Source organism: Dipodomys spectabilis, unplaced genomic scaffold (genome assembly GCF_019054845.1).
Source record: "Dipodomys spectabilis isolate Male_0828 unplaced genomic scaffold, ASM1905484v1 ptg000297l, whole genome shotgun sequence".
NCBI lineage: Eukaryota > Metazoa > Chordata > Mammalia > Rodentia > Heteromyidae > Dipodomys > Dipodomys spectabilis.
The window spans coordinates 22285768-22306332 of NW_024870974.1; the positions used below are offsets into that span (position 1 = coordinate 22285768).

At 43.4% G+C, this 20565-nt stretch overlaps 2 protein-coding genes across 3 annotated transcripts in view; one reads left to right on the forward strand and one right to left on the reverse strand.

The window, feature by feature from the left end:
- Positions 1 to 19340, reverse strand: part of Naa15 (N-alpha-acetyltransferase 15, NatA auxiliary subunit) — a 63758-nt gene extending 44418 nt beyond the window's left edge. Inside the window, exons 1-2 of one of the 2 annotated variants that reach the window (XM_042701570.1) lie at positions 19122 to 19340; positions 879 to 963 (exon numbers count right to left, since the gene is read on the reverse strand). In XM_042701570.1, the coding sequence (XP_042557504.1) occupies positions 879 to 963; positions 19122 to 19175 (139 nt within the window). In that variant the 5' untranslated portion in view covers positions 19176 to 19340. The remainder of the gene's footprint in view (positions 1 to 878; positions 964 to 19121) is intronic. The other variant, XM_042701569.1, reaches the window with a different exon arrangement.
- Positions 14582 to 15327, forward strand: LOC122127062 (THO complex subunit 7 homolog). Its single transcript, XM_042701571.1, has one exon. It carries the CDS (start codon positions 14615 to 14617, stop codon positions 15227 to 15229), a length of 615 nt encoding a protein of 204 aa, XP_042557505.1. The 5' UTR covers positions 14582 to 14614; the 3' UTR covers positions 15230 to 15327.
- Positions 19341 to 20565: the final 1225 nt, after the last annotated feature.

Consider the following 20565-nt stretch of genomic DNA (forward strand, 5'->3'; position numbering starts at 1 on the left):
CTTTAGAAACAATAATTTGGTAACATTTCATACATATTATTAAAATTTCAAATTAACCAGGATATATACATTTCAAAAACAGCTATAAAACAGACTAATATCCAGATGACAAGGTATTTTTATTCATTCAGAAATGTAGTTTGAATTTAGGGCCTGCACTTGCTTGGCAGGTTTTCTACTACTCGAGCCACATTTCCAGAACAACAATATGAAAAGGGAATAATAAGGAAAAGGGAGTAATATTAAATACTTTTGTTCTTGTTGTTTTCTGTCTCCAAATTGCTGTAATAAGTTAAAACTGAAATGCTAGGGGAAGAATACTAAATGTAGGCAAAAGTAAAAAAGAATTTTAACAAAGAAGTAAGCTAGTAGAGAACGGTTGTTGCCCATCCTTTTCAGCACTAAATGTTAAGTAGTTGGGAGACATTATTTCTTAAGTCTGTTTCCAAGTCTGTATGCCCCACTCACCCTTTCTTTACAAACATCCAAACCATTTGTTTTCATATAGGCAAAAGCTAGTAACTGTCCATTATAATATAAATAAACATGACTCAATTTTGAAAAACTACAATTTAAATAAACAATGGTTCATAAGCAAGAACTTATCAGTCACTTTCTGTATAACGTTATTTTTTTTTAAAAAAGAAAAGGAATTCCAGTTCATTTCATACTTGAACAAGCTTGTTGCCCTATTAGGCCCTGCTTTTTCCATCTAAGTTCAAAACAGGAATAAACCAGCACTTAAGCAGAATATGTTATTCTTTTCTTGACACTAGATTAAAAATTCTCTGGAAAATAAGAGCCCAATAGAGAAACTAGATAGATATGCAGTAAATCGTCATCTATTTACACTTAAAGAAAACACTATTTGTTCTTACCTCCATGCTCAGCAAATTTGGGATTAGAGAGGATTTGTTTACAGAACTTCAACCCATTTCTGTATTGTTTATGTTCATAACATCTCTGTAAAAACAAAAAGAAAAAGGTGAGATTAGCAAAAGCAAAACCTTTAAATTCAATGTCAAGTATTTATTCTATAAAATGTTATTTCCCTATTTTTCCTAAGTCCCACTAAAAGTCTGCTCAAGATTACTAAAAATTCAATATATAGCTGATCATCAGTGGCTCACCCTATAATCCTACTCAGGAGAATGGGATCTGAGGATCTCAGTTTAAAGCCAGCTTGGGCAGGAAAAATCCTGGAGATTTTTTTTTTTGGGGGGGGGGGGGGGGGGGCGGGGCGGGGGTCTGGTCGTGGGGCCTAAACTCTGGGCCTGGGCCCTGTCCCTCAGCTCTTCAGCTCAAGGCTAGCACTCTACCACTTGAGCTACACCGCCACTTCCGGCTTTTTTCTTTTTGCTTATGTGGTACTGGGGGATTGAACCCACGGCCCCACGCATGCAAGGCAAGCGCTCTACCCCACGCATGCAAGGCAAGCGCTCTACCACTGAGTCACCTTCCCAGCCCCCTGGAGATTCTTATCTCCAATTAGCACTCTCCCCCCGACCCAAAAGAAAAAAGCCTAAGGTGGAGCTGTGGCTTAAATGGTAGAGCACTGAAGCTCAGCGACAGTGCTCTGAGTACAAGGCCCAAGATTGGGGGTATGGGGGGGGGGGGGGCTCAATATACAAAAAGTAAAATTAATGGGAGTATAGATTAAGAAAAAAAACAAAAATCCACTCCCAAAAATCTGACGATTGTTGAAGTAAGAGCAACAAAAAAGGAGATAAGTACATTTAAAAAATCAAATTCTGGGGCTGGGAATGTAGTGGAGTTCTTGCCTAGCATGGATGAAGCCCTGGGTTCAATTCCTCAGTACTACATACACAGAAAGAGATGGAAGTGGCACTGTGGCTCACGTGGTAGAGTGCTAGCCTTGAGCAAAAGAAGCTCAGGGACAGTGACCAGACCCAGCCCCAGGATTGGCAAAAAAAAAAACAAAAAACAAAATACAACTTTCTGCAGCCAGGCATTGGTGGCTCACACCAGTAATCCTAACTCAGGAGGCTGAGATCTGAGGATCTGGTTTCAAAACCAGCCTGGGCAGAGAAGTCTGTGAGACACTTTATCTCCAATTAACCACTAGAAAACTGTAAGTGGACTTGTGGCTCAAAGTGGCAGAGCACCAGCTTTTGAGAGAAAAAACTCAAGGACAGTTCTCAGACCCTGAGTTAAAGCCCCACAACCAATACCAATGACAACATCAACAACAAAAAATTCTAAGAAATTAACATGGAGAAATTCACGTAAAAAGCATTAAAATAAGAATGGTATTAACTTTGTATTCAAAATATGAAATCTGTTAAAAGCTAAAAGGTAAGCAAAATTAGGTAGAAAACGTGTAGATAAAGCAAGAAAATTCTAAGCCAGGTGGCTGTGACTCACATCTGTAATCCTAACTATTCAGGGTGTTGATCATGGTTCAAAGCCAGCCCAGGCAAGAAATACTGTGAGACTCTTATCTTTAATTAACCACCACCCTGTCCCCAGGCCAAAAAAAAAAAAAAAGAGCCAGAAGTGGTGGCTCAAGTAGTAGAGCAGTAGTCACACAAGCTTAGAGACAGTGCCCAGGCCCTGAGTTCAAGCCTTAGGACTAGCATGCACACTGATAAACGGTCAAACTTTATTTAAAAATATGAACACAAAGAACCAACTAGAGTCTTAAACTCTAAGGAGTATAAATAAAAAAGTTACAACACAAGCAGGGAGCCAGTGGCTCAAACCTATAATTGTATCCCTGAAACTCTTATCTCCAATAAACTACCAGAAAACTGGAGTGGCACTGTAGCTCAAGTGGTACAGCACTAGCCTTGAGCTGAAGAGCTGAGGGACAGCGCTCAGGCCGAGTTCAAGGCCACACGACCAACAAAAAAAAAAAAAAAATGTGCTGGGAAGGTGGTTCAGTGGTAGAGTGCTTGCCTTTCATGCATGAGGCTCTGGGTTCAATTCCCCAGCACCATATAAGCAAAAAGAAAAAAGCTAGAAGTGGCGCTGTGGCTCAAGTGCTAGTGTGCTAGCCTTGAGCTTTAGAGCTGAGGGACAGCACCCAGGCCCAGAATTCAAGCCCCACAACCAACCAAAAAAAAAAAAAAAGATTACAACACAACCCAAATTTGCTAAAAATTACTAAATCAGGGTGACAAAAAAAAAAAAACTCTTATAAAAGGTTCCAAATAATTACTTTAACCTTAAGAAAGACCCACGGGGGGGGGGGGGGGGGGTAAATTAAACCCAAAGATTTAAAGATAAAAAAAGGTAAGAAGGTCAATGAAAAATTTTTTTTTTTTTTTTTTTTGTCGGTCGTGGGGCTTGAACTCTGGGCCTGGGCGCTGTCCCTCAGCTCTTCAGCTCAAGGCGAGCGCTCTACCACTTGAGCTACAGCGTCACTTCCGGTTTTCTGGTGGTTTATTGGAGATAGGAGTCTCACGGTCTTTCCTGCCCGGGCTGGCTTTGAACCGCGATCCTCAGATCTCAGCCTCCTGAGTAGCTAGGATTACAGGCGTGAGCCACCAGCGCCCGGCAATGAAAAATTTTTTTAAGGAGAAAATCTGTGAAAACAAGAGCTGCTGCTATTTGAGAAGCATAAATTAGTATGCCTCTAAGCACACATGCACTTAGTCATAAAAGAATATTACCCAGCAGAAAAAAACTAAAGCCCCTTAGAATTCCTAGCCAGAAGATGAAAAAAAGTACCCTGAAAAAATCACTCAGTAAGATCACAGAAAAAGAGGAACTGTGGAGAGCAACCCTACAAAGTTGCTGTGAACTTTTGGGCTCACCCCTGAATTGCACATGCATAGACTTAATCTCACTCCCAACATCGAAGATTATGAGAACTGAACAGGAACTAGACTGGATGAGAGGGTGGTTCATACCCAGGATAGATACAAACAGGACTGAAAAGATTTTGAGAACTGGCATAAGGATCATATCCAATAAGAGTTAGGACTTTGCTGCTTTAACTGAAATTAAACCTGTGAATAAAAGTATCCATCTTCTTCACAACATTTCAACAAGACCAAGTCTAGCAAACTGATACTCAAGCAAGAAACTCTCATCTGGAAAAAGACAATCAATAGATGCCAACCAGAAATGAAAGGCCTATTTAGAGCTTCCATATTAGCTCTTGTGAAAATGCTCAAAGCAGCAACAGCGAACACTTATCAAATAAAATACTTCTTCCCAAGGTGGAGGATGAAGGGCATAACTTATGTTCAACTGCAAAATCAAAGTAATGGGAAAACTCAGTGTACTGGATACATTAACTAATTTTATCCAATCCAGAGAAAGAGGGGAGATTTTTTTTAAAAACCCAAACAGGGTAGATGGATGTGTCAGGAATCCCAAAAGAGGGGGTAGTCATCCTACCCCCTCTTAGTACCTTGAGAACAAGCATCTGAAACTAGCTTGTGAAGAAAAAGAATGAGAGTCATTTCACTGATGCTTCAGGGAAAACAATCTAAGTTCACCAACAAGAATTATTAAGGAGGGACCATGTATCTCCGTTTTGCCAAAATGTGCAAGGCCTGTGGTTCCAATCCTTACCACCAAATAAACAAAGGACAAAAAAATTTTGTGCTACATAGCATTTTGATCAATGACAATGGCCCCTAAGATCTTAACAGAATGGGAAAATCCCTATGTCCTAATGACATCATAGTTGTGGTAACATCAAAGAGCAATGCATTATTTAATGTGCAATAATACTGATGTAAAGAAACCTACTTTGTGGTCAGTCTGTACATTAGCTAATACTTGATAATGAAATTAAACTACTATGTTTTCTACATACACATATACACAGACATATATATGCATGCTAGTATTGGGAGCTTGAACTCAGGACCAGTGTGTTAGGGCTGAGATTTTGCTTAAGCCTGGTGCTTTACTACTTTAGCCACAGCTCCACTTGAGGATTTTTGCTGGTTAATTGGAGATAATATTCTCACCAACTGCCGGGCGCTGGTGGCTCACGCCTGTAATCCTAGCTACTCAGGAGGCTGAGATCTGAGGATCATGGTTCAAAGCCAGCCCTGGCAGGAGAGACCGTGAGACTCCTATCTCCAATAAACCACCAGAAAACCGGAAGTGGCGCTGTAGCTCAAGTGGTAGAGCGCTTGCTTTGAGCTGAAGAGCTGAGGGACAGCGCCCAGGCCCAGAGTTCAAGCCCCACAACCGACAAAAAAAAAAATATTCTCACCAACTTTCCTGCCCAATTTGGCTTGAAACCATGACCATTAATCTCAGCCTGCTGTGTAGCTAGAATTACAAGTGTGAACCATCAACCATCAGTTATATTTAATCATCATTTTAGACTGCACTCCCACTTGTAAAAAAAAAAATTCAGTACATCAACATGAGCTTCATATACCTTGTATTTACTACCACTTCTCTTGATTGTACCAAGAAGCATGAATGGTTGACCTATACAGCTGGTTTCTATAAAACTACGATGCTCACATAACTGTATCATCTATGACATATTTTTAAAACACATTCTCATCATTAAATGACACATGATTCTACACACAATTTAGACTTAGCATTAAGATTATATGTTTTCTTCAGCTTTCCATTATTTGCCTTCAGCTAATAAAAAACAAACTGCCTAAAAGGAGTTAAGCCTCAAATCTAGGCAAGTGATAAAAGTCAAACTTGAAATGATAAACAAGATTTCTCAACAAAATCCACAGAAGGCACAGCTAGAAAAGAATGAAACAGTAGATTACTAACAATGTTAGGAGGTGGAGTCATTAATTAATCTCTATATTTTGATGTTTAAAATTGTTCACAGTTGGGCTGGGATGTAGCTCAGTGGCAAAGCGCTTGCCTAGCAAGTGCAACGTCTGGGTTCGATCCCCAGTACCAAAAAAGAAAAGACAAAAAAAAAAAAGTTAAAAAATTGTTCACAGTTAAAAAGTTAAAAAGAACTACATACTGGTGGCTCACGCATGTAATCCTAGCTACTCAAATGGCTGAGATCTAATGATCATAGTTTAACAACAGCCAGGGCAGGAAAGTCCAGGTGACTCTTATCTCCAATTAACCACCAGAAAACCAGAAGTAGGGCTGTGGCTCAAAGTGGTAGAGCACTAGCCATAAGCAAAAGAGCTCAGGGGCATCACCCAGGCCTTGAGTTCAAGCCTCACCAATGACAAAAATAAAAATAGAAAGTGATAATAAAATAAAAATAAAAAGAAGCCATGCACCAATGTCTCACATCCTAGCAACTCAGGAGGCTGAGAGCCAAGGAGTGTGGTTGAAAGCCAGTCCAAGCAGGAAAGGCTGTGAGACTTTCATCTCCAATTAATCAACGAAAATGCCAAGAATGGAGCTGTGGCTCTAGGGGTAGAACACTAGCCTAGAACAATAAAGCTCAGAGACAGCTCCCAGGCCCTGAGTTCAAGCCCCACAACCTAGATAGATAGACGGACGGACGGACGGACGACAGACGACAGATACAGTTTCAGTCAGGCACACCTTGGGTCAGACCTGTGATCTCAGCTACTTAGGAAGCAGAGCAGAGATCAGAAAGATCACAGTCCATTTATTTCTACAGTCACTTTTACTTCGAGAGCAAAAAAAGCTTTCATTAAAAATTTAAGGATCCTTCCATATCACAGTAAGGAGGGATCAACATAATTCATACCTAGGATTCTTAATTCTTCTTACCTAGGAGAAAAAAAAACTAGTTTTTTAGTTTTTAAGTTACAACTTTAATAAAAGTTTATCTATCTTGTATTGCAGGAGAAGGAGAGGCTGGCAGTTAAAGTTTATTGCCAACATTGGAGGGAAACGTTCCTGATCGTCAAAAATACACTTCCACATTCTAACACTGATACTACTATCACTCTTTAAACTTCGTTTGTATGTTTTAATAGCAGTGCTGGAACTTTCTTTTCTTTTTTTTTTTTTTTTTTGGTCCTGTCGTGGGGCCTGAACTCTGGGCCTGGGCGCTGTCCCTCAGCTCTTCAGCTCAAGGCTAGCGCTCTACCACTTGAGGCCACAGCACCACTTCCGGCTTTTTTCTTTTTGCTTATGTGGTGCTGAGGAATTGAACCCAGGGCCTCAGGCATGCAAGGCACGCGCTCTACCACTGAGCCATCTTCCCAGCCCCTAGAACTTTCTTTTCAGAACCCATTTTCATTCAGCAGCTAAAGTTTTCTCGCTTCCACAGAGATACTGCCTGTAAACAGTGGGGCTATATCTAGATATTTGTCAATGTTGATAGCTGGCTAAACTCACTGGTTAAGTGACTTGGTTGTTTCCTACACTGACTTCCTGGACACTTTTCTAAATTCTAATAATTCAGCTCAACCTGAATTTTAAATTTTCTGAAAAACAAAAAAGCAAATCTAACCTACAAAATTTCCCCCAACGTATTATTTTCCTATTTCATAATAAATACTATGATCCTCAACCCTAATTGGTATAAAAATCAGTTAGAAACAGCCGGACACTGGTGGTTCATGCCTACCCAGGAGGCTGAGATCTAGCTACCCAGGAGGCTGAGATCTGAGGATCATATTTGAAGCCAGCCAGGGTGAGGAGTCCATGAGACTCTTATCTCCAAAAAACTACCAAAAAAAAAAAAAAAAGCAGCAAAGCTAAAGTGGAGCTGTGGTTCAAGTTGTATAGCACTAGACATGAGCAAAAAAGCTTAGAAAGTCCAAACCCCAGAACTGACACCAAAAAAAAAAGGGGAAAAAATCAATTATAGAGCTCCATGAAATCACACATGACAAATGACTATCTGAATATTCTAATTTGTCCGTCTCTGATAACCAAACTTACTAAATTCTGATACAATTTTCCCCTAACACTAAAGCAACTAAGAAACAGTACTAAGTTTCTTACTATGTTCTTTAACAAGAGAAAGGCCACTTAACTAGTAAGAGGTCTCCATTCATAATACAACTCAGGGTGAATAAATGAAGCAGTGGTACTCACTAGACACTATGCGGCAAATAACTATACACTTGTGGGTGGGAACTGGGAGGAAGAGAAGGAGAGACACTGTCCAAAAAGAATGTGGCTTAGAGGCAGAGTGCTTGCCTAGCATGCATGAAGCCTTGGATTCAATTCCTCAGCACCACATAAACAGAAAAAGCCAGAAGTAAAAAAAAAAAAAAGAGCCAGAAGTGGCACTGTGGCTCAAGTGGTAGAATGATAGCCTTAAGCACAGACAGTCTGAGGCACAATGCCCAGGCCCTGAGTTCAAGCTCCAAGACCGACAATAAACAAACAAATCCAACTTAACTCCCTTTTCCAAAAATATTCACACAAGCAAACATTCCAAATTCCTCTCTCTCTTGCCCTGAAATCATTGCTTAAATCATTTCATGTAAGAAGTTACTGTGCCAATCGCTAGTGGCTCATGCCTGTAATCCTAGCTACTCAGGAGGCTGAAATCTGAGGGCTGAAATCTGAGGATCATGCAAAGCCAGCCCAGGCAGGAACATTGGTGAGACTCTATCTCCAATTAACTACTGGAAAACCGAAGGGGTGCTGTGGCTCGATGGTAGATTAATAAATGTGAGCATGGCAATTTAATATGAAAGTTTCTATGCTTGAAGAATCTACATTTTTGATGGGCTGGGAAGGTGGCTCAGTGGTAGAGTGCTTGCCTTGCATGCATGAGGCCCTGGGTTCGATTCCTCAGCACCATGCACGCAGAAAATGCCAGAAGTGGCGATGTGGCTTAAGTGGTAGAGTGCTAGCCTTGAGCTGAAGGGCTGAGGGACAGCACCCAGGTCCAGAGTTCAAGCCCCACAACCAACAAAAAAAAAAAAGGACCTACATTTTAATTGTTGAAGTTTTTAAGATAAATATATAGAAAAATATAAAATGCTGTTAAGTTATATTGGAGAAGATAAAGCAGGAAAAAAGAGAAAATAAGGCTGAGGAGTACTCCTGATGAGAGATAGCTTCTGAAACATTAGAAGGACACACAAGTGCTGTCCTGTACAAAGTAGGATAAAATAGCCATGCACTGATATAGGAGAAAATTCTGAACAAACAGTCCTTTGCATATGATATCTTATATGACCTGGCTTTTTATGTCCAAAGACCCTTTTATGAACAAAGGAAGATATATTTGAATCAATGCTCTTGACAGAACTGCATTGTCAAAAGCAGAAGTATTAAAGGAAATAAGGACACACATTAAGGGAAGATATCAACTCAGGTGAAGCTGGATGTCACTAGCTCTCCAGTCTACCATTCACTCAGGGAGCCTGTACCCCTCTGCAAACAATCCCTTTAGTCAATGCTTCAAAGCAATAGTTGAATTGCAATTCTATTATCACCAAGTAACTAGTATGTGTGAACCCTAACAATCACCTAAAACGACTGTAAAGCTTTGAAATACCTTCAGAATCTAACATTAAATTCAGTTCCCTACAAGGCTTTTGTCTGCTTTTCTGAGAAAGTAGTGTTGCTGTCTATTACTATGAAAAACTAAATTGTGGTCATTCTTTATTTTACTAGGATATCCTATTCACCCCCATAATCTACCAAATATATATTTTTAACCTACTCTAGACCTGAAAGAATAATTTTCAAAAAATATCCCAGAGTTCTAACGTATCATTTTAGAATATATGTTTTTGTCAATTTAAAATAAAAACGCAGGGCTGGGAATGAAGCTTAGTGATAGACTGCTTGTCTAGCATGCATGAAACCCTGGGTTCAATTCCTCAGTACCACATAAACAGAAAAAGCCAGAAGTGACACCATGGCTAAAGGATATGCTATCACTTTAGCCATGGTGCCACTTCTGGCGCTGTGGCTCAAGTGGTAGAGTGTTAGCCTTGAGCTGAAGAGCTGAGGGACAGCACCCAGGCCCAGAGTTCAGGCCCCATGACTGGACCCCCCCCCCCCCAAAAAAAAATCTCACTAGATAACCTAGGCTGGCCTTGAACCTGTGATCCTCCCTCAGATTCTAGAGTGCTGCAATCACAGGCATGTGTCACCAAGCTAGAGACATACCCATTCTGGTACCAGAAATTTAGTCCTTTTCTTTTCTTTCTTTAGAACTGGAACTCAGAGCCTGGGCACTGACCCTGAGCTTCACTTGCTCAAGGCTAGCACTCTACCACTTGAGCCACAGCACCACTTCGGCTTTTCTTGTATATGTAAGTACTGAGGAATCGAACCCAGGGCTTCATGTACGCTAGGCAAGCACTCTACCACTAGGCCACATTCCCAGCCCCCAGACATTTATTCTTCTAGAGCAGGGAGTAGAGTTTTAGCTGTGGAGTCCTTACCTGGCATGCATGAAGCATGAGTTTGATCCTAAAAAACACCCACAAAAAAAAAAAAGAAAGAAATTTCTTGTAGTTCCAACTTTGATGCCCTCCTAGCTACACAAGGTATCACAGCAAATGAAACTTTCATTTTCACTTTATTTTCTGTTATATATTCTACACATATGCAGTACAAGCAAAATCACAAAGCTAGAAATCTGTCACACAGAAGTTTAATTTAAGCCTAGCATGTGTACAGCCATGGATTTTATTTCCAGCATGACCAAAGAAAAAAAGTATCAGCTGACCTTTTATCATGTGCCTACTTGGTAACAATTCCTGATATGAATTTCATTGGTACCTAAAGCTAATATAATGTCATTACAATAAAAACAGCACTTTTCCTGAAAGCAATAAACCATATGTAAAATAATTTACCTATGGTAAGCGCAACTACCCAACAGTTATTATAAATCACAGGCCATTCAGAGAACTTCCTCTCCCCTCTCTTATAGATCTCCCTTAAAATAAACCCTAGACAAGTATAATGTAAGTGCCCTGAAAAAAATTTTTGATTCTTGACTTTTTTTTTTTGCCAGTCGTGGGGCCTGAACTCTGGGCCTGGACCCTGTCCCTCAGCTCTTCAGCTCAAGGCTAGAGCTCTACCACTTGAGCCACAGCACCACTTCCGGCTTTTTCTGCTTATATGGTACTGAGGAATCAAACCCAAGGCCTCATGCATGCAAGGCAAGCACTCTACCACTGAGCCACCTTCCCAGCCCCCCAAAAGAAGTTTGTAAGACCATTTTGACCAATGTCTGGGTGCCTGTTATCCCAAGCTATTGAGACACAGAAATAGGAAGATCACAGTTAAGGCTAGCCCGTGCCTAAAATGAGACCCTATCCTGAAATAGCCAACACGAGAGGGCTGATGGAAGGACTCAAGAGGCTGAGCACCTGCCTAACAAGAACAAGGCTCTCTGTTCAAAGTAAACTATCACCAATTTTTTTTTAAGCCCACACTGAAGTTTTAAGATTTAAAAAAGGAATCTAGAAAGTGCTCTTTTTAGAGCTGGGCATGGTAGTGTACATTGTAATCCCAGCACTCAGCAGGCAGAGGAGACAGGAGGATCTTGAGTTGCAGGCCAGCCTGTGCAACATAAGGAGATCTTGTCTCCAACAAAAGTGTTGTTGCATGTACAAAATGGTATTCACAGGGCTGGGAAGGTGGCTCAGTGGTAGAGTGCTTGCCCTGAATGTATGAAGCCCTGGGTTCAATTCCTCAGCACCACGTAAGCAGAAAAAGCCAGAAGCAGAGCTGTGGCTCAAGTGGTAGAGAGCTAGCCTTGAGCTGAAGAGCGCTCAGGCCCAGAGTTCAGGCCCCACGACCAGCAAAAAAAAAAAATTAAAAAATGGTATTCACCCTATTTGATATATTCCAATCAACTAAAAATTCAAATCAATTAAAAATTCAGTTTCTCAAGTACACTAGTCACATTTGAAGTGTACCACTGCTACACCTGTCCAATGGCAATGTATATCACAGCTGATAAAGAGCATTTCCAAGATTGCAGAAAATCCCACTGTGATTTGTTCCTTGTTACAGCCTCTAAGACAGAACTGGCAAATGGTAGGGCTTCAATAAATTGAAGAGTATTGTCACCATGCTATGTTCATCCCTCTTACCAGTTTCACTTATGTGTGTAGACAAGCGAGCCTGCGTCTTCAACTCCCAAATCAAGGCTGGCACTTAGACCACTTACTTGAGCCATGCCTTCACTCCAGGCTCTTTCTAATAACTGTAAATAAGAATCATGTGGATTTGTTTGCCTGGGCTGGGTATGGACTGTGACCCTCAGATCTCAGCCTCTTTCTTTGAGTAGCCTTAGCTACATGCATGAGCCACTGGTACCTGGCTCTCTTACCATTTTCCAGGAGAGAAATAATAACATACATCACCCAAGCTAGAGTCAAAGACCACATGTATTAGTAGTACACAGTATTTTAAGAATCCTCAACCTGGATTATTTTTCTTTATAGTTCACATTAATATTCGATTTCTTTTTAAAGTAGCGATAGCAAGTATCGTAGCAAGAGCTGACTGCAGGAATCAGGGCTGGTCCAACTTTTCCTAGTAGGCTAACCTGACAAACACATGTTATTTATCATAAACCTCAATCATAAAGTGGTATGATAGTCTGAGGCAACTCTCAACTATCAGGACTACCAGTAGCACCAAGGTTAAGCAAAGCTCACAATTTTCTAGTGACTTAATAATCTAAGTTAGAATGTGTTTGGGACTTTAACTGAGTATCACTATCCCACAATACTGTGAAATTTGGGAAATTATGTAACCACTTAATCACAATAAAAATTTTGAAAAAAAAAAATCTAAGTTAAACAGTCTAAAATTATAAGGAGAGAAGGGAAGAAAAGAGTTTCTGTCAAACAACTCTAAACAAAAATCTTACATGATCTACAACATATTAAAGTCATCTTTCCCTTTCTCTAGATAAATTATAGACAATAAACAGATATTTTAACCAAATTAAAACAAATGAATTTATAAGAAAAGGTCAAAACACAAGTTAATAGTTATCCTAGGCAATTAAACTACAAAACCTGAAATTTTTGCAAACTAATATATAAACCAGGTTTCTTCTGAAAAAATTAATTCATGGTTTTGAAACTGAGGGTCTCAAACTTTTGGAAAACACAAACTATTTCCTAAATTAGTTACAAACAAGTATATCACAATAAAAGTAGCTCAAGAAAATTGAATGGCCAGGCATCAGTGGCTCATGCCTTTAATCCTAGCTACTCAGGAGGCTGAGATCTGCCAACGGGGACAGGAAACTCCATGAGACTCTTACCTCCAATAAACCCCTCAGAAAACCTGAAGTGGTTCAAGTGGTAGAGGGTTCACCTTGAGCTGAAGAGCTGAGGGATAGTGCCCAAGCCCAGAGTTCAAGCCCCATGACCGACAAAAAAGAAAAGAGAATGGTGGAAACTACCAACATTGATTATAAACCATTAGAGTATTCCATCTTCTCCTGTATCTAACAGGAAAAAAAAAAAAATCAAATCAAGAGCTAACTTGCTAGAAAAGCTGAAGAAGCAGAAGCAATTCTAAAAAAGGCAATATAATCCTTTTGGTTTGGTAATATTTCTTCTTTCTTAATGTGATTTCTCAAGTTAGTTTTGCATAGTCTTCAACTTCACAATTTCATTTGCACTGTGATTTTCAAAATGTAATTAAAAGGTTTTGCTCCATTATCACCACCTACAAAGTAAACTGTTTAGGATGCTTAATTGAGCAGGGTGCTAGTGGCTCACACCTGCAATCCTAGCTACTCAAGAGACTGAGATGTAAGCATCTCGGTTCAAAGCCAGCCTGGGCAGGAAAGTCCTTGAGACTTTTTTTTTTGGGGGGGGTGGGGGTCGGTTGTGGGGTTTGAACTCTGGGCTTGGGCACTGTCCCTGCGCTCTTCAGCTCAAGGTGAGCACTCTACCACTTGAGCCACAGCACCACTTCCGGTTTTCTAGTGGTTTATTGGAGATAACAGTCTCAAGATTTTTCTTACCCAGGCTGGCTTTGAACCTCGATCCTCAGATCTCAGCCTCCTGAGTAGCTAAGATTACAGGTGTGACCCACCGGTGCCCGGCTTCCCTGAGACTGTTACCTCCAGAGACTCTTATCTCCCATAAACAACTCAGAAATCCGAAGTGGCACTGTGGTTCAAGTGGTAAAGTGCTAGCCTTGAGCTGAAGAGCTGGGGGACAGTGCCTAGGCCAAGAGTTCAACCCCCACGATTGACAAAAAAAAAAAAGATCCTTGAGAACTGCAATTCTATGAAAGGTAAAACTAGTTGTGGTAATTTCATGGAATACTACCAAACAGTAAAAAGGGACAAACTATTGGTTTGTTTTAAAATGGCAATAGAGGGATTCTCTGAACTGTAGAATCTATGTATGCAATAGCACTGCACAGAACTAAATACACATATGAGAAAATACACACAGTTGAGAAAAACCTAAATATGAACCAAATATTAGACAATACTAGAGAATGACTGTATGGTTTTATGGTATACAAGACAATGTCCTTACACATGACATACTTATTGAAGTGTTTAGGGATGAAGTATTTAGGGATATATACAATTTACTTTTTTTTTTTGGGGGGGGGAGTCCATTTTGGGGCATGAACTGAGGGCCTAGACAATGTCCATGAGCCTTGTTGTACTTAAGGCTAGTGCTCTACCACTGGAGCCACAGCACCACTTCCAGTTTTTGAGTGGTTAACTGGATTTAAGAGTCTCAAGGGGGACCTTCACCGCCACTGAGAAGACACGATCGGAGACGCCATGGGAACTTCCACGGATGATGAAGTCATACGGAAGTGTCTCCTAATTGATGGAGATGGAGCAGGTGACGATCGGAGAATTAATCTGCTAGTGAAAAGTTTTGTTAAGTGGTGCAACTCTGGATCCCATGAAGAAGGATATGGCCAGTACCAACGTATGCTCAGCACCTTGTCTCAATGTGAATTTTCAATGGGCAAAACTTTGCTGGTGTATGATATGAATCTCAGAGAAATGGAAAATTATGAAAAGATTTACAAAGAAATAGAAGGTAACATTGCTGAAGCACATAAAAAGATTGCTGAGTGCAAAAAGGAGATTCTTCAAGCAAAAAGAATACGGAAGAATCGCCAAGAATATGATGCTTTGGCAAAAGTGATCCAGCGTCATCCAGACAGGCATCAGACATTAAAGGAACTAGAGGCTCTGGGAAAAGAATTAGAACATCTTTCACATATTAAAGAAAGTGTTGAAGACAAGCTGGAATTGAGACGGAAGCAGTTTCATGTTCTTCTTAGTACTATCCATGAACTTCAGCAAACATTGGAAAGTGATGAAAAGCTCTCTGAGGGAGAAGAAGGTGAAGAGACTTTCATGGATATAGAACCTAAGTCATAGACAGGCTAGTCATTCATTCCCAAGGATATTAAAATAGTTACATGACTGGTATATGTAGAATATATATTCTTGAAATATTTAGTTTTGGCAGTGAAATATTTTGCTTTTTTTGTCGGTTGTGGGGCTTGAACTCTGAGCCTGGCCACTGTCCCTGAGCTCTTCAGCTCAAGGCGAGAGCTCTATGACTTGAGCCACAGCACCACTTCTGGTTTTCTGGTGGTTTATTGGAGATAGGAGTCTCATGGACTTTCCTGCCTGGGCTGGCTTTGAACCACCATCCTCAGATCTCAGCCTCCTGAGTAGCTAGGATTATAGGCATGAGCCACCAGTGCCCAGCTTCGATATTTTGCTTTTAAATATTTACATTTTATTCATATTCACAAAAAGAAAATGATTTTAGTATATATTTGGTTTTATTGAAATGTGGGGTTTTTCTATTAGTGTACTGGGGTTTGAGCTTAGGGCTGTGCTTGCTAGTCAGGCACTCAACAATATGAGCTTCAACCCCAGCCTGCATGTTTTATCCCCCTCCCCCACTTGCTTTTTATTTGTATCAGACATTCAATTCAGGACTCTGGGCTACCTGTTCTTACTCAAGCTTTCTTGCTCAAGAGTGAGCCATGCCTCCAGTCCAGAATTTCTTAGTGTTTCACTGAATTTGTAGTTTTCCAGATTTTTTTTTTTACTCAGGATTGCTTTGAACTGTGATCCGGAGATCTCAGCTTTCTGAGTAAATCAAGTTGCACTCCTGAACCACCAGCACCCAACTTGTTTTTTAGTCTTGAAAGTAGGAAACAACATGTAGAAATGTTTTAAAGCTGCATGATTTTGTTGCTTAGTACTCTCGGTAGTTTTTAACTGGTAACATTGTTTTATAAAATAATTTAGACTATAAGAAGGTGGTATTTCTAGTATATACATAAGAAAGTTAAGTCCATGAATAAAACTCCTGGGGGACCATGAACCTATGAAATTATGTGAATGACACTTGTGATCTGTATTCCTTGTGGGGAAAGGTTCCATGATGTTAGGAATCATTGATATAAGGAGAGAAAGCTTATGTATTTTAACTTAAGTGTTAAATACTAATACTAAATTTTGGTATTTAATACTTGCTTTAGTATGTAATACTGGAGAAATGTGGTTATTAAGTGTTTTGTTATGTTTTCTCTCTATGATTCCTTAAAATTCATTTTTAGTAGAAAAATAATGGAATAAAGAGTTGTTGGAGATAAAAAAAAAAAAAAAAAAAAAAAGAGTCTCAAGGGGTCTTTTCTGTCCCTGCTGGCTTCAAACCGAGATCCTCAGATCTCAGCTTCCTAAGTTGGTAGGATTACAGGTATGAGCCACCACTGCCTGGCTTAACAATTTACTTATGTTTCATACATATAGGGATAGAGAAAGCAAATATGGCCAAATGTTAAATACAAGTAAACATGTCTGAGTGCTTCTGGTACTCTCATCTCAACTTTTTAGCCTGATTTATTTTTTCAATGTAAAGACTTGGAGCCAGAGGTGCATGCCTCTAATCCCAGCACTCAGGAGGATGGAGAGTTCCAGCCAGTCTAAATTACAAAGCAAGACCCTGTCTCAAAACACAACCAACCAGTTCTGAAGGCGGGGCTCAAGCTGTAGTTTACCCAGCCCAGCAAGACAACTGGGGGGGGGGGGGGGGGGGAGTTGGGACAACTGGGCTAGAGACATAAATCAGTGTTGCTCATGCTTGATTCTGAATTCAACTCCTGGCACTATTAAAAAAAGAAAAAGAAAAAGCAGTGGCACTGTCCAGTTGAAATGTGCACATTATGAACTGTGAAGTTGCAACCCCTTTGTACACACCTTAATGATGAAATTTTAAGAAAAAGAAACATGAAAAGAAAAAAAATAGGTAGTTTAAGAGAAATTATGATTATATTATAGCTCTACCCACTTATCAATTACTTTTGCTGAAATACTAGGATTTGAACTCAGGGCTTTGGCTTGATAAAACTTTGTTAAGACAGCTAAGCTGGCACTCTACCCTGTAAGCCAAACCTCCAGACCAGCATATTGCTGGTTATTTTGTAGACAGAGTCTCATGGACTTTTTGGCCAGGTCTGGCCTGGAACCTCGATTTAAACATCTCACTCACCTGAGTAACAAGGATTACATGTGAGTCACTGGCACTCAGCTCAGTCTTTAGAAAATGGATTACAGGGGCTGGGAAGGTGGCTCAGTGGTAGAGTGCTTGCCTTTGCATGCATGAGGCCCTGGGTTCGATTCCTCAGCACCACATAAGTAAAAAGAAAAAAGCCGGAAGTGGCGCTGTGGCTCAAGTGGTAGAGCGCTCGCCTTGAGCTGAAGAGCTGAGGGACAGCGCCCAGGCCCAGAGTTCAGGCCCCACGACCGGACCAAAAAAGAAAGAAAGAAAATGGATTACAAAGAGCTGGGGTGTAACTCAGTGGTGGAGCTTAGCTTGCAACACAAGGCCCTGGGTGAGATTATCATTCTTCTAAAATGATGCTACAATCCCACCAACACTCCAACTAATCTTTTAACAAAAGTACAAGGATTTCATGTAATATCAGAAATGTGAGTGTTTCAACATGAACTAATCAAAGTTAGTTTTACACGAATGTTTTCCGAAAAGCTACATCTCTGAAATTCAGAGTCCTTCTTCACAAGCAAGGACGGTGGAGAAAAGGGTTACCACTTTCACACACATCCTCAAAATTTAACTCTGAAGTTTGGCAAATATAGTTAATTCTTTCTCAAAGGTATGCAAGAAAGGGGCGGCCCACACACTAAATACCAAACAAAACAAAAAAATGTGATACAATGTATTAATTATAGCGTAAAGGCTACAAGGACCTATTACAATGTACACAATCCCTACTAACTACATCTAAAATGCAGACTGCACGTATTTGAAATGGAAGGAATGAGCCTGAACTACAATCGACAAGATCCGTCTCAAAAGTTTTCTTTCTGTGCCGGTGCTAGAAGGTTGAACTCAGGGGGGTGCTGTCCCTTAACCTCCCCCCAGCCCGCCTCCAAGAGTGGCGCTCTACCATCCGAGCCACGGCTCCATCTCCAGCCCTGCTCCGGAGCCCCGCGGCCGTCCCTGCGCGGGGCCGGCTTTGCCCTGCGGCCCGCAGCCCTCGGAGCAGCTAGGAGCGCAGACACCCCACGTTCCTCTATCGGCAGCGGTGTGTGACACTTGGGCTTAGGGGAGAATCTCAACGCAGCGAACTTCTCGCTCCCGACCCGACCGCCCCCTCGCAGAGGACCCCGCCTCCCCGGGAGGGCCGAGGGGTGCGGACGCCAGAAAATAAACGCTTCTTCCTCACTCCGGAAGGGGCCGGGGCTCGAGCACGCGCGTCGCCGGGGCGCTGGGGTCCCGGAACGCTTCCTGCCCTCCCGGGGACTTGCCTCCCTTCTTCCCTCCTCCGAGGTCGTTCCGTGACCGGGGCCGGGCGGGGACAGGTGAAGCCCAGGAGGGGAGGAGGAGGGACGGAGGGACGCGTGCGGGCAATGAATGAGTCCCGCAGCGTCCGCACCACCTGTTCCTTCCCAGGCTGCCGCCCGGCCTGGCCGCAGGGCTCGGCACCCGCCCGAGGGGCCGGGCCGCCGCGCTGCGCCCCGCGCGGAGGGCAAAGAGCTGCGGGCCGGGCGCCCGGGGCCTAGTGCGGCGCCCCGGCCTCTCGGCGGCGCGGGGAACGGCCGGGAGCCCGCGGCCCCGGGCGCGCGGAGGGCGGCGCGGGGAACGGCCGGGGCGCACGCGGCGCCGCGGGCCGCACGCCCGAGGCGGGGTCCCGGCGGAGCGGCGGACGCGGGCGCCGCGGGCCTCGCCCGAACGCCGAAGGCGGGGTCCGGCAGGCCGCGCGCGGGCCTCCGCGGAGCCCCCACTTACCAAGATCCGCTTGAAGAGCGCGTTCTCCTTGGGCGGGAGGCTCACGGCCGGCATCGTTCCGGCTGCTCCCGCTGCTCCCGCCGCCGCCCGGCCCCGTCAGTCCGTTTGTCCGGCCGCCGCCGGTCCCTAGCCGCCTCGGCCTCGGAGAGCCCGGCCCGCCGCCACCACGAGGCCTCGGGGTCGCCGCCTCGCCCCGCCCGGACACCCTTTCTCCTCGTCGCCTTCCCCCCCCCTTTCTCACTTAATGCCGCCGCCGCCTCCCCCACGGGTCTCCGTCGGCGGTTCACGTGGTAACTGAACAGACCGACCGAGGCAGCCAAAATGGCGGCCGCGGAGGGCTTTCCCACCCGGGTCACGCCTCCCACTGCGCAGGCGCGGTGACCTTCTCTCCCCACCCTCCCTGTCCCGGAGCATGCCGGGAGCCTGGGGGCGGGCTAGGGTGAGGGTCTGCGCGCGCGGGCGGCCGGCAGGGTCGGGGCGGGGTGGGCGTCTGCTCGGGTGGCCTGAGTGAGAGTCTGCGCGGGCCGACCTGACCCGGGGTGGGGGGGTCTGCGCGGGCGGGACGCCTGCGGGGGTGAGGGTCCGCGCGCGGGCGGCCTGCGGGGGCTGGGGGTCTGCCCCCAGCTTGGGGTGCGGAGACCCTCGGAGACCGACACCTGGGAGCCAGGAGAGAGGGTAGCCCCCCCAAGGCGCTGATGGGGACCCCCTCCGGGTCAGAACTAGCCTGTGTGCTCCTGCCTGCTACGCCTGACTTCTCCCAGACTGGCCCCTGGTTGGAGCCTGAGGTGTCGAAGTGCAGGTGTAGGTGTTCCAGAAACGCTTCGTCGACCCCGACCCCGAGGCCGAGGCAGAATGGAACAGGATTTGCTGCCCCGGGACGACCATGTGACCCGGTCTGGAAAAGAGGCGTTGTGTGAAGGAGCTTGACTTGGGGGTACTGGGGGTCTCAGTGCATATGAGCTAAGTTGAGCCTAAAAAGGTGCTTAGCTAGATCAGAAGTGAGTGGCATACTGGTCCTGCCAAAGGAGTCTCTGGAGGTCGCAGTGTGCAGTTTTCCCCTTGTGAAGGCCATGCAATGCAAGGTTGAAGAACCAGCTCTGTGAGTCAACTTGGTTTGGTGAACAGGTTCAGAATCACGACTCCCCTGGAGGGTGGTTTCCCACTAGTGTTGGATACTGCCACTGTCGAGTCATGGCCAGAATTCTTCAGACCTTTAGCAGAAGAGAATCTGGCAAGAATGCTAGAAAGGAACTGCCTTAGTAAGGCAAGGTCATACCAGATACTGAATAGTTCCCTCTAGGTCCACACAGAAGAGTCATTATCCCTCTTCAGATCCTGAATTTGACCTGTAGCGATCTTTGTTCTTTGCATCATAAATCACAAATGTGCTCTTTAAATTTATTTACACAGTTACAATTTTCCAGTCTTTTTTTCATTAAGATGT